Source organism: Barbus barbus, assembly GCF_936440315.1.
Source record: "Barbus barbus genome assembly, chromosome: 27".
Lineage (NCBI taxonomy): Eukaryota > Metazoa > Chordata > Actinopteri > Cypriniformes > Cyprinidae > Barbus > Barbus barbus.
In genome coordinates this window covers 28,294,473-28,308,410 of record NC_136755.1, presented here as the reverse complement: position 1 = coordinate 28,308,410, position 13,938 = coordinate 28,294,473, and the positions used below count along the sequence as shown (strand labels likewise).

The 13,938-nt window shown below is 38.3% G+C and overlaps 1 protein-coding gene across 1 annotated transcript in view; it reads left to right on the top strand.

Annotated features, from left to right (window-relative positions):
- Window positions 1–13,938, top strand: part of LOC306847481 (uncharacterized protein) — a 42,520-nt gene that overhangs the window by 511 nt on the left and 28,071 nt on the right. The window contains exons 2-12 of the mRNA XM_079381424.1: window positions 650–880; window positions 978–1,059; window positions 1,285–1,401; window positions 3,533–3,649; window positions 3,769–3,885; window positions 3,983–4,099; window positions 6,183–6,281; window positions 6,408–6,524; window positions 7,157–7,252; window positions 7,329–9,101; window positions 12,075–12,248. Coding sequence (XP_079237550.1) covers window positions 1,010–1,059; window positions 1,285–1,401; window positions 3,533–3,649; window positions 3,769–3,885; window positions 3,983–4,099; window positions 6,183–6,281; window positions 6,408–6,524; window positions 7,157–7,252; window positions 7,329–9,101; window positions 12,075–12,248 — 2,777 coding nt within the window. The 5' untranslated portion in view covers window positions 650–880; window positions 978–1,009. The remainder of the gene's footprint in view (window positions 1–649; window positions 881–977; window positions 1,060–1,284; window positions 1,402–3,532; window positions 3,650–3,768; window positions 3,886–3,982; window positions 4,100–6,182; window positions 6,282–6,407; window positions 6,525–7,156; window positions 7,253–7,328; window positions 9,102–12,074; window positions 12,249–13,938) is intronic.

Genomic DNA, 13,938 nt, shown 5'->3' with positions numbered 1-13,938 from the left:
ATTAGCCAGGTAAGTTTCAGTTTAGTTTGCACCAATCCTGGGTTTTAGGTACCATGAAAGTGTTAGTTATGGCTTTTAGCTGCATTCATTGCCATAGTAGTAATTTACTCCACAGCTAACCTGCTCCAGGCCAGGTTATGTGTTCTGAGCTAGGGATCTCAAACTGAAATTGGACCAATCAGATGTTAGCAAAGTGACACATGTCTGACACAAAGTCACTCCCCCAGTTTCTCTAGCTCCAAATTAAAGGTAAATAGTACTAAAAAACAATATCTGGCCAAAACCAAAAATTTAGTTATTTTATGAATTGCATAATTATATGTTTTATATTATTATTAATCCATTACACACAAGCAATTAGTTTAACAGTTATTATAAATCACTTATTTTAAGTGAATGTTAATATATACAGATTGTATGTAATATAAATAAGTTGTAGAATCAATAGATAACGCTTTAAAATGGACCTTTCACGTTCGAGTCTGTATCGCTGTATATTTCTATATAAACTAATTTAACAAGTTTCACTTGTGACTGCACTGATAAAACAAGATAATTTCTTTTATTTGTCCTCTTTCATGAACAAGTACTTTTTTTTCACTGTGCATGCATTTAAATTCATCATATTCCTCAATCTCTTAACCTTTAGCAAAACCTTTAACCTTTAACCAAGGCTCGAGATTGGCTGTTCACCAGTGATGTCACACATTCATGTGCACGTGCTCCACAAACTCAGGATCAAAGCCAGAGTTGACAGAGAAAGCTGATGATCAGCATCATGGCACCAACAAAGCCGGATTGGAGTGGTTTGGATTTGTTAACTCAAAACTAATCCTGTAACTCTGAATTTGTTCATCTGCCATCATGGTACAGGCCCCAGGTGTCTGTTAAATCTGCATTAACACTATATTCAGGTAATTTATCAATGATATCTGTTGTTAGTCACTTTGTCTCAACCAGTGTTTTTGAATCATCAGACCTGTGCAGTTTCATGAAGACAGAATAAACCATGGAGGACACACAACCATTTAGCGATGGAGATTTTTCTCCTGGATGCAGGTACATCAAAATCTTCATATGACATTGTGGGTGTTTTCCTTGTTTGGCAAGGTCTTCTGAGTGGTTGTCTCTATTGAATACTTGTGCCAAGAATGGATGGATAGATGGGTGATCCTTGAGCAACTTTTCAACATTTGTAAAGCTTGTCTGAGATAAGATTCCCTATATGAGGTTTATCTGCAAGTAACATCAACTATATGCATTTTTTTGTCTATTCTGATAAAGTAAATTATGTGTGGAGAGATCAAACCCACCAGAGCCCAGCTGTGTGTCCATGAAGAGTGACGAATCTATGGATATACCATTAAAATTTGCTGGAAGACACACATCAACTGATCTGAGGTGCGACCAGTGTTGCCAACTCTTGCACGCTAAATAAGCAAAAAGCAACTTCAAAAACAAGCCCTATATTATTTATTATCATCAATATTATTTATTATCAATTGTTTATTATCAATAAATGAGCCTGCAACATAATGAACGGAAACCACTCGGAGATTCAAGAGCAAAAACAGAAGTTATTTTAAGAAAATCATCAAATTGCAATAAATCGGGAGGGCACACACCTCTAATCACCTGCGAGCAGAAGAATAAAACAAGACAAGCGCACATAGGGGGAGCTTTACTTTAGCCACATATAATAAAATAAACTTGAACCATGTATATACTATTAGTATTACTGCTAATGATAAATGCATACAAATTAAACTAGGTCCCTTTACTTCATCTTCTCCTATGTTTCCCCCATCTCTGTTGTAGTATTTTTATACCGTACAGGGAGTTAAAACCCTATAATCATATCCCTGCTTCTCAAGACAGGCTCATAATAGACCCTTCTATACTCACCTCTCCGATGAATGGATATTAGATGTAGCTTCACCCCTCTGTTCCCGGTGTCCGCGCTAATTCAGTTAAGTTCTGACCACTTGAAATTCGAAGGATTTATTTAGGTTCTGATAACTAGTTATTTAAGGATTAATTACTCTGAGACTGCTTTAAAAGTTTAACGAATCACCAATACAATGGCTTCGTTTTATTAAAAAAATGCAGTAACTCATAAGCAAATAACAAACGAGATGTCTTCACCACACAACTTGCTGGCCCCGTCCATCTCTGCCTTCAGCTTTTTATAGTCCTCCATCCACCTGCATTTCTTCTGCATGTGTCGCCTGTCTCCACCCCCCCACCCCCCGTCTGGGTTGGTTTCAGTTCCTCCAGCTGGCAGAGACCGTGACCTTTCACTCAGATATCATTCATGGCAAGGTTAACAGTTCAAATTCAAAATAACAACTCCCCCATTTTTCTAAATAGCAAAACATACCCATTATTATTTTAAACTATGTAGCTCATCATTTCACACATATACATTCTAAACATAAGTACATAAACCCTACACTTCATATATAGCAAACATGAATAACACCTCATGACTTGGTCTTGACTAGAAGGTCCATCCTGCAAGTGTATTTTAACAAGTGCAAAATGCATCTCCTTGACAACAACCATTTCTTTGCAGAACAAACTTCATAAACACATTATTAATAACTTCAAAGTAATTCATATTCGTGCTCTCCATATACAGCACATACTGGAAACATAACATCCTAACATTTATACTTCTGCAACAAGAGTTTGAAGTTCCATTAATCATTTGTTAACATTTGCAATTCAGTAGAAAACCTACTCAAATTAATCATCTCGCTCATATTCTTCATTATTCTTTTGTTTAAAGATTCTTGCTTTCTCATCAACTTCAGAATCTCTTTCAACTTAACACAGATCTTTTGATCTTCCAGTTCTGCTTTTGGTCCTCTTGCGTCGTTCCTCATTTTGTCTCTTCTTGTCCTCCTTACTCTGGTAACGTCGCAGCCCCTGGTCTAAAAGATCGTGAAAATCAATTTCTATCTTTTCTGGTCGTCTTGTTTGATTAGTTGCTGGGGATTGATTAGAAAATGTCATACTATTATAACCAAATACAACACTGTACATCTCTGTTGGTGGTCTTTACATCTACTAAAGTCACATGTCTGCAAGTTAAATGCGATTTTACTCCAATAAGGGGGAAGGGGCACGAGCTGCGATGACAAATAACCCTACAGCACATTAATTATTGCACTGATTGGCTTCTACCTGCAAGCAGACAGTGTCTACAATATATCGGGGGGAAAAAAACATTGACCATAAATGTAAAGAAACAAAGTTGCTTGTTAGGTTTTCCTAACAAGCAACCATATATATTTTTTTAAATAACCCAAAAAACCACAACCTGCGGCCCGTGATTTTTAACGCGACTTCGCAAAAAAGAAGCCCAAAGTTGCGTAAATATACGGACTTGGCATCTGTGGGTGCGACATTTCTCTCCAGATGGATTTATGACAGTCAGCATTGTGCAATGTACAGTTGTCATATCAACTAAATAAATAGTTTTTGTCTCTATTCTATTATGACTTCTGTTGCCTCTATTATATTAAAGTCGATTCCAGAAGGATCGATCAAACTCACCGGAGCCCAGCTATGCGTCCATGAAGAGTGGTGAGTCTATGGATATACCATTAAAATTTGCTGGAAGACACACATCAACTGAAACAAGGTACAATGTTTCTGTCTGTCTGGATGAATAGATTATATTTACCATTGCACAATGTAGAGTTGTTATATCAACTGTATATATTCTGTTCCTTTATGACTATTCTATTGTCTCTATTAAAGTCGATTCCAGAAGGAGCTATCAAACTCACCGGAGCCCAGCTATGTGTCCATGAAGAGTGGCGAGTCTATGGATATACCATTAAAATTTGCTGAAAGACACACATCAACTGATCTGGGGTACAACATTTCTGTCTGGATGAATAGATTACATTTAGCATTATGTCAACTGTATATAATCTGTTCCATTATGACTATTACATTGTCTCTATAAAAGTCGATTGCAGAAGGAGCGATCAAACCAACCAGAGCCCAGCTGTGTGTCTATGAAGAGTGGCGAGTCTATGGATATACCATTAAAATTTGCTGGTAGACACAAATCAACTGATCCGAGGTACAGCGTTTCTGTTTGGATGAATTGATGACATTTAGCATTGTACAGCACAGGGCATAAAAACAAAGAAACCAAAAAATCAATCCTTTCACTCAAAGCAGAATCAGTATTTTAACGCTTCTGTTCATGTGTTCCTTCTATATTATTACAGATCTGAAACCAGTTTGAGTTGAGAAAAAAAACTATTAATACATATTTTTTTTACTTTTTTTTTTTTTTTGCCAATAATCATTATTATACTAATAAGTACAGTGTTTTCTTTACTCTAAAAAAAAAAACAAAAAAATACATAGACCGTTTTAGTCTGGTATCTTACCTTGACATAGCCAATACAGCATCATCTTTTATAAAATGATTTTGGCCAAATGTATTAAACAAGAGAAAAAACTGTCAACGCTTTAAATAAACTACTGTTTTTTCAAGATATTTAAAATGTTTGCTGCAAATAAACGCTACTCGTACATAATTGCGAGGAAAAATTGAGAGAAAAAAAGATCATTTGCATGTAGGCTATACATCACATTTTATTATTCCATTCAGAAATAATGTAGGTTAAAATATGGTAAATAAAGCAAAGTGAAATTGAAGCCTGCCTCTCTCATTTGGCATAAATCCAAATGGTTCCATATTTACAATGTATCTGGATGCTAAAACATTATTTATGTTATCTACAGGCTTTGTACTTCGATGTAAAACATCATCCTTCACATAAGCTGTAATGTCATGAAGTGAGTGAAGTGACATTCAGCCAAGTATGGTGACCCATACTCGGAATTCGTGCTCTGCATTTAACCCATCCAACGTGCACACACACAGCAGTGAACACACACACACACACACACCGTGAACACACACCCGGAGCAGTGGGCAGCCATTTATGCTGCGGCGCCCGGGGAGCAGTTGGGGGTTCGGTGCCTTGCTCAAGGGCACCTCAGTCGTGGTATTGAGGGTGGAGAGAGCACTGGACATTCACTCCCCCCACCTGTTCCTGCCGGCCGGAGACTCGAACCCGCAACCTTTGGATTACAAGTCCAGCTCTCTAACCATTAGGCCACGACTTCCCCCTGAATGAATCTGGTCTATGAACATCCGTTAACTCACCACCAGACTACAATTCCCATCATCCATTGCACTGACCACACAGCTGTCACCAATCTCACATTGCTCTGATCACACAGCTGATTGCACTGATTACACATGCTTTATAAGCCTTGAACTTCCTCTCTGCCTTGGCCGAGTATTGTATTGCGTTTATCACTCCCCTAGTGTTAGCTGCCTTACCGAGCCGTCTGTGTTTTTCTGTTTAGTTCTAGTATTGTTCTGCATTTATAACTCTCCTAGTTTTAGCTGCGATACGGAACCCACTTTGTTGTCATAGTCTTGCCTTGTGTGTTTTTCTAGTGTTTTGATTCTTGCTTGGATTTACCCCTTTGCCTTGCCGTTTGGACTCTGTTTGCACCTCTCTTGGGCTACTGCTCGTATACCTGGATTATCTCTCTGCCTTGCCCTGTTGGATATTGTTCGCCGATCGCCGACTCTCGCTAGCCCTAGGATTGCTCTGTGTCTTGCCCGTACCATACCTGTTTGCCATTGTTTGACCCTGCCTGTTTATTGACTGTTTATAAATAAAAGCTTACACTTGGATCCTCACGTCTTGTTCGCCCCGTTACATGTAACAGCACAGTGAGCAGCACAGATTTCAAGTTAGCAAAAATGCGTTGTTTGAGCATGTGAAGTGTCGGTGCGATCACTGCATTATTTTCCCTTCTAAGAGAGGAAACTGCATAAATTTGTGGTCATACAGATAGAAGCAAGATATCATTCAAAACTGTATATAGCTTTTGCAAAATAAAGAAAACAAGCAGGATGGCGCTTAATCTCTGCCGTCTCGGTTTTCTTTGTGTGAGCTTTGGCGTGTGTCACAATGAGCTGAAACATTTTATATAGTTTTATTCTGTTTTCTCCATTCACAGAAGCGCTGCTGGTTCGTGATGTGACCTGTAAAACATACAATTGTTATATCAGCTTCTTGTTCTTGTGTGTTCTATTATGTGTTCTAACTATTACATTTTCTCTATTAAAGTCAATTGCAGAAGGAGCAAACAAACCGACTAGAGCCCAGCAGTGAGTCTATGGATATTCCATTAAAATTTGCTGGAAGGCACACATCAACTGGTCCTAGGTACAACATATCTGTCTGGATGGATATAGTGGTAGATGACATTTAGCATTGTACAATATAAAGTTGTCAAACAACTATATAAATTATTCTTGTGCCAGTTCCATTATGGTTTCTGTTCTCTTAAAGTCAATTTCAGAGAGAGCGATCAAACCCACCAGAGCCCAGCTGTGTGTCCATGAAGAGTGACGAATCTATGGATATACCATTAAAATTTGCTGAAAGGCACACATCAACTGATCCGAGGTACAATTTTTGTCTTGATGGACAGACGACATTTAGCATTGTAAAATGTACAGTTATCATATCAACTGTTTAAATGGTGTTTATGTCAAATGACATCTGTTGTCTCAATTCTTTTAAAGTCGGTTCCAGAGAGAGCTATCAAACCCACCGGAGCCCAGCTGTGTGTCTATGAAGAGTGATGAATCTATGGATATACCATTAAAATTTTCTGGAAGACACCCATCAATTGATTTGAGGTACGACATTTCTATCTGGACGGACAGATGACGTTTAGCATTATACAACGTACAGTTGTCATATATATGAATTCTTGTCTATATAATCAGAAATAATTTAAGTAATTTAATTTATAGACCACCAAGAGGTGACTCACAGATAGCAAAAGAGAACCAGAGCTCTAATCAAGCAGTTGTCTATACTGCGTTATATCGAAAGTTTGATTTATTTAGTTTTAAATAGGGCGAGGGGATCCTTTTTTATTCAATGTACCTGTAATCTGACTACTTAAGAGCTTTTATGTCCTGATTACTGTACACAATGTACATGTATTCTATTCCTCCCCAAACTGTCTATAATATCTGCTGTATTTTAATCTATTATTACATGGTTATTAAGGTCTATCTATTTCACAGGAAAACATCAATGCCACAAGAGCAGAGTTGTGAGTCCATGGGTGGAGATGGGTCTAGGGCAATGCTTGTGACATATAAGGGAGAATCTATTCTGAGGTACAGCACTTCTTTATAGATAGTAGAATATCTTTGTCTATCACGCTCTGCTGAAATCTATTTGATTTTTAATTAGTGCCAGATTGAAATCAAATCTGCTGAAGAGGTTTCAGTGTCTGTGTGAAGGAACAGCAAAGCAGGGAATCCCAACACTCCTGAATGAGATCTACACAGAGCTCTACATCACAGAGAGTGAAAGTGGAGAGATCAGTAATGAGCATGAGGTGAGACAGATTGAGACGCAATCCAGGAGAACAGCAACAGAGGACAAACCAATCAAATGCAATGATATCTTTAGACCTTTATCTGGACAAGGCAAAGCCATCAGAACTGTGCTGACAAAGGGAGTCGCTGGCATTGGGAAAACGGTCTCTGTGCAGAAGTTTATTGTGGACTGGGCTAAAGGGGAAAAGAATGAAGACGTCCAGCTCATATTTCCACTTTCTTTCAGAGAACTCAACTTGATGAAGGACAAAACACTCACTCTTTCAGATCTTCTTCATGTCTTTTTTCCTGAAATCAAAGAAATGGAAATATCCAGTGAGGAATATAAAGTGTTGTTCATCTTTGATGGTCTGGATGAGTGTCGTCAGTCTCTGGATTTTCAGAGCAATGTGAGGTTGTGCAATGTATGTGAATCAGCCTCAGTGGATGTGCTGCTGACGAACCTCATTGCAGGGAATCTGCTTCCTTCTGCTCTCATCTGGATCACCTCCAGACCAGCAGCAGCTGACCTCATCCCCTCTGAGTGTGTCCATCGAGTGACAGAGGTACGAGGCTTCAATGATCCACAGAAGAAGGAATACTTCAGGAAGAGAATCGGTGATCAGTGTCTGGCCGATACAATCATCTCACACCTGAAGTCATCAAGGAGCCTCCACATCATGTGCCACATCCCAGTGTTCTGCTGGATCTCAGCCACTGTTCTAGAGAAGATGTTCAGTCGAGCAGAGAGTGGAGAGATTCCCAAGACTCTCACTCAAATGTACACGCACTTCCTGATCATTCAGACCAACATCAAACATGAGAAGGACTATGAGAAGAAAGTCAAAGATGAAGACATGATTGTCAAACTGGGGAAACTGGCTTTTGAGCAGCTTGTGAAAGGCAACCTGATCTTCTATGAGGAAGACCTGAGAGAGTGTGGCATTGATGAGACAGCAGCATCAGTGTACTCAGGATTGTGCACTCAGATCTTCAGAGAGGAGTTTGGCTTGAATCAGTGGAAAGTCTTCTGCTTTGTTCATCTGAGCATCCAGGAACATCTAGCAGCTCTATATGCACATTTTTCCTTTACAAATGACAACGTCAGTGTCTTTGACCAAACTAAAGAAAGCCTGTTGTCTAAGGTTTTAAACCAGAGGAAATGTAATTTAATATCTGAGCTGCATCAGAGAGCTGTGAATAATGCTTTAAAGAGTAAGACTGGACATCTGGATCTTTTCCTGCGTTTTCTTCTGGGTCTCTCATTGGAGTCCAATCAGAATCTCTTACGAGAACTACTGACACAGACTGGAAGCTGCTCCTACAACAAAGAAGAAACAGTTCAGTACATCAAACAGAGCATTAGGGAGAATCCCTCTCCAGAGAGATCCATCAATCTGTTCCATTGTCTGAATGAACTGGGTGATCGTTCACTGATGCAGGAGATCCAAGATTATCTGAGATCTGGACAAATAGGAGAAACCAAACTCTCCTCTTCACAGTGGTCAGCTCTGGTTTATGTGTTGCTGACATCAGAGCAGGATATGGATGTTTTTAAACTAAAACAGTTTATTGGAGCCCAAAATACAGCAGATGAAGTTCTTCAGAAGCTGCTGCCTGTGGTTAAAGAATCCAGATTTGCTTAGTAAGTCACACTGATAACAATCACTACACTGATTAAACATGGTCACATGTTTTATTTTAAAGGTATAGTTCACCCAAAAATTTTGTCATTTAATTACTCGCCTTCACATCGCTCCAAACCCGTAAGACCTTTGTTGACCTTCGGAACACATATTTTTGGTGAAATCTGAGAGCTGTCTGACTGTGCATAGATAGTAACCAACTATAATGTATAAATAAATTGGTTATTTTTGTTTTCTTTGCGCACACAAAAAGTATTCTTGTAGCTTCATAACATTATGGTTGAATCACTGATGTCACATGAACTATTTTAACGATGTCCTTACTACCTTTCTGGGCCTGGGAGCGCTTCAGTTGCATTGCTGTCTATGCAGGGTCTTCAAAAACACTTCATTTGTGTTCCGAAGATGAACAAAGGTCTTACTGGTTTGGAACGACATGAGAGTGAGTAATTAATGATAGAATTAGGTGAACTAATACTGATACTGTGTGATTAGGACTGTTTGTCCTCCAAAGGCCAATTCACACAGCACCAACAGATGCAGACAAATAGCAACAGACATGTTCCTCAGGTTTTGTCAAATCAGCGTGTTACCCTATCTGTGTCTTTTTCGGCACTTGTTTTCACCTATTGAACATGTTGAATCAGCATTTGTCATGTCTTGGATCATCTGAGTAATGCACTTGGTGGGCTGTAGGCACTGGTCTGTATCTGTCTGTGTAGTAAATTGGCCTTAAAGGGGTTATGAACTGTTTTTCACTTTTTTTTTCTGTTCTCCGAGGTCCACTTATGATATCAAGATTTTATATAAAAAAACATCAAAATTTAGAACCAATAGGCTATTTTCGGATCTTTTTTGACCCCCCCTCCCTCATCAGAACGCTCTGTTTGAATAGGCGTGGCCCTCTGCTATGATTGGCTAATAGTTGTGTATGTTTGACAGCCTACATTCGTAACAGATGGACGATGCTGTGATTTAGGTTAAATATGCATAAATGTCAGCATGATAGCCTTGTGGTTAGTGCGCCGACATATAGTGCAACTGTGCTTGCGGCGACCCAAGTTCGATTCCCGTCTTGAGGTCCTTTGCCGATCCCACCCCCCCTCTCACCCTTATGAGTTCCTGGAGCCATATATTTCATAGATTTTCATTTTTTTAGTGTTCATAGACGAACAATGAGTTTCAAATTTCTCCCTTTCCTTCTTCCTAGCTGCCCTTAGTTTATAGTTCAACTCCTTCTGTGCATCTTTCATGGATAAAAGGTACCCTCTCCTAAATGCCATTTTTGTTCCCATACTATACGCTCTTTGATTTCCTTCGAGATATAAGATTTATTATTTGGGCATATAGTTATTAATTTTTGGTTTAACACATTGTCTTTACAGAAGTGAATGTAGTCCGTAATAGTCTTTACAGCCTCCTCCAAGTCCAGACTATGAAAGAGGTTCCAGTTGGTACAGGAGAAGCATCATTTTAAAGTTTTAATATTATCATTGTTCCACACATATACAGCTTTAGATTGTGGTTTACTGCTTTTAAGCAGGGTCTTATACGTAGGAATTAGATGGACAGCATTATGATCAGAGGAGCCTAATGGCGGTATAAGCCATTAGCTGTATAAGCATACTTAACATTCCCGTAACATTTGTCCAAGATATTTTTGCCTCTAGTGTTACAGTTCACATATTGATGGAATCCAGGCAACACTGTTTCAAGTATAAAATGATTAAAATCCCCTAGAATAAAACAAGGTGCTTCAGGAGTGCGTCTTAATTGTCTGTGAACACAGTCTGCTGTAAGTTTGGCTGCATTTGCAGCATTCCCACTGGGTGAAATATAACAGTACATAATAAAATGTTCCCAAATTCACATGGAAGATAAAAAGGCCTAAGGCTTAGACATACCAGTTCAATGTCGGAGTTACAGACCAACTCTCTCAGCATATTAGAATGATTTCTGAAGATCATGTGACACTGAAGACTGGAGTAATGATGCTGAAAATTCAGCTTTGATCACAGCAATCAATAATATTTTACTATATATTCACATAGAAGACAGCTGTTTTAAATTGTAACATTTTATATTTCACAGTACTGTTTACTGCATTTTTCTTCATCAAAATAATTAGTATACTCTTTTCCACAATTGGAGCTCTGTTCCTTAAAATGATAATGTCAAGCTCCTGCAAAAGGACAAATGCTGTATATGACCAATAGAAAGGCACCATAAAAACAGTCCACATTCTGCACTATTCAAGTCTTCTAGACGATACCAGAGCATTGTGTCATATGGACTGATAATATTGGTATTTAACTTTAGTGACGTTAAACTGTCCCTTGTAAAAAAATATTTAAAATTATTTACTATTTGTCATATACACCAGAAAAGACCAATTATAATGTCAAGAATATGCCACTAATTTATGGTGCGGTGTGTTGCAGACCGGGTTTGGTGGGCCGCTCTGTGCCAAAAAGTCCAGGGCCACTTTTTGGCCCCAGTCCACCCCTGAATCAGCCATACAACTAAAATCAGCATCAGTCCTCTTAATAAAAACAGCATGGTGTAACACAGATCGAGCACTGTGTTAAAAGGAAATGCATTTAAAAGAATAATAGATAAAGCAAACGAACACAAAGCAGCAGCAAGAGGTAGCCGGGTCGCAACAGAGCATCGCCACCGAAAGTAATTGTAATTGTTCACTATTATGTCATAAATTGGCACATTCCCCAGCCTGTCATTTAAACAGATTGGGTTCAGTATAAGCTGTTTTTAGACTAACAAGAACATTTCAGAACTCAAAACATACAGGATGTTTTGACCTCTTATATGTCAAAAGATCAAGGGAACTTAGATTTCACAGTTCATGACCCCTTTAATAACGTTACTTCCTCTGTAAATCACATTTGTAGTTTACACATTTATTCTACAATTGCAGCTGGTGTGAGTTCACCATGCATCTCTAATCTGTGCAGTTTGAGTTATTGTGGTGTCACAGATGAAGGTTATGCTGCTTTGGCTTCAGCTCTGAGATCAAACCCCTCACATCTTAGATGTGTGGATCTGACTGGGAACAGTCTAGGAGCATCAGGATTGAATCTGCTCTCTGATGGACTGCAGGATCCTCACTGTAAACTCGAGAAACTGTGGTAAGATTGTATAAATGTGCCAACATTCTCCTCCATTTTCTCCATATGCCCAATAATGATCAAAATAAACAAACTATACAAGACTAAAAGATTGTAACTTTTAGGAGAGGTTGTGTATAATAATATTTAATAGTCCGCCCTTGCTTGCCATCATTTAAATAGTACTTCTGATTATTCCCCTACAGTTACCGATGTAACCAGTTTGAAATTACCTTTGTCACTGACCAGCCAATAAGTTACCAACCATTTATAAATTTTACTAGCCAAAACAAAAATGTCAGAAATAAACCAGATTAGCACAGTCACATCTTAGATTGAAATATATTTGTCATTAATTGCAGGTACCATTATAATAAAATAAATAAAATAATGAAACCGAAATATTAAAAATATATTTTTTTATATTTGAACAGCATTTACTCCATTGTGACCTCCAAATATAGCTCAAAATTAATGTTTAATGGTAAAAATGTTGAACATTAGCGGACATGCTGTCAATTCATAAATAATCAGCTGTTTCATCACAGAAATCAGGTTAACTCAATGTAGAGCCGGTCCTCCTTTGAAATCCATTCCAAAAAGTCAGCCCATTCTGATAATGACAGTCATGTCCCAAAATATATCATGATGAAAATTATACCTCAGTGTATATCATGATGATAAAATGCCCTTTACATCAATACCAACTTAAAGGGATGAGTCAAAAAAAGCATATCAGAGAACACAAAATTAATTCCCATGACCCCTGACAATATATTGAGCTCTTATGAATGTTTAGTTTCTTACACAAGAGTTTCTTATTTGAGTTATGGCCAATCTTTCTGTGCGTGCTGTGAGATCTCTGATTTCTGTGTGCTTCAGTGAAGGCAGCTGCAGTATTGTAGAATGGTGATTAAACTGACTGGAAATACACGCGCATTACACAGTTTGAACGGTTTGAGTACTCAGACAAGCAATGGCATTTGCAGGCCATGAATTCTCAAATTATGTATAAACCAGAACCCAGCAATAAGCCTAATTCACACCCCAAGCCCTACTAGAAGCCCTACCCATTTTTTTTTTTTTTTTTTTTTTTTTTAATAGGGGTTCAAGCGTGTGGTAAATACTCAATACTGTGGTAAAAATGCAACTATATGGTTTCTAGGTAGCCTATTTATATGTAAAAAAGTAGTCTAAATACATTTATTATAAATGCACAAATGCTAGCCCCACATTTCTGCCACAATACCATGGTGCAGTTACCGTTACTACAGTAAATCCATGGTAAATAATGGTGATTTGTAGATTGAAAAGCCTTCTGACTGTATCGTTGCACACAGTGTTCTGCTGTTTGTCAGCGCTGTTTTATCTGGATTTAAACTAGTTTATATCAGTTGACTGGTATCGACTGATACTAGTTTATACCAGTCATTTGTGTTTTTTGCTGAATTCAAGCGCTTCTCACTGGATCTCACAGCGCTGTTTAGTGGTTGCGTGATCGGTGAGTAACACATCTGCTCCAGTCAGCTCGCTCTGCACTGCGCCACTGTTTGAACCGAATGGATATGGTCCATGTGGTGCGGTTCAAATGAGTAGCGCTGTTTTGTTCCGCTTTTGCCGCATAAACATTAAACTTAATATTTATCGAACTTGGTTTTTCGAGGAAAATTATATCACTATATAATAATAGTTATCGTTTTAGGGAAGGGGA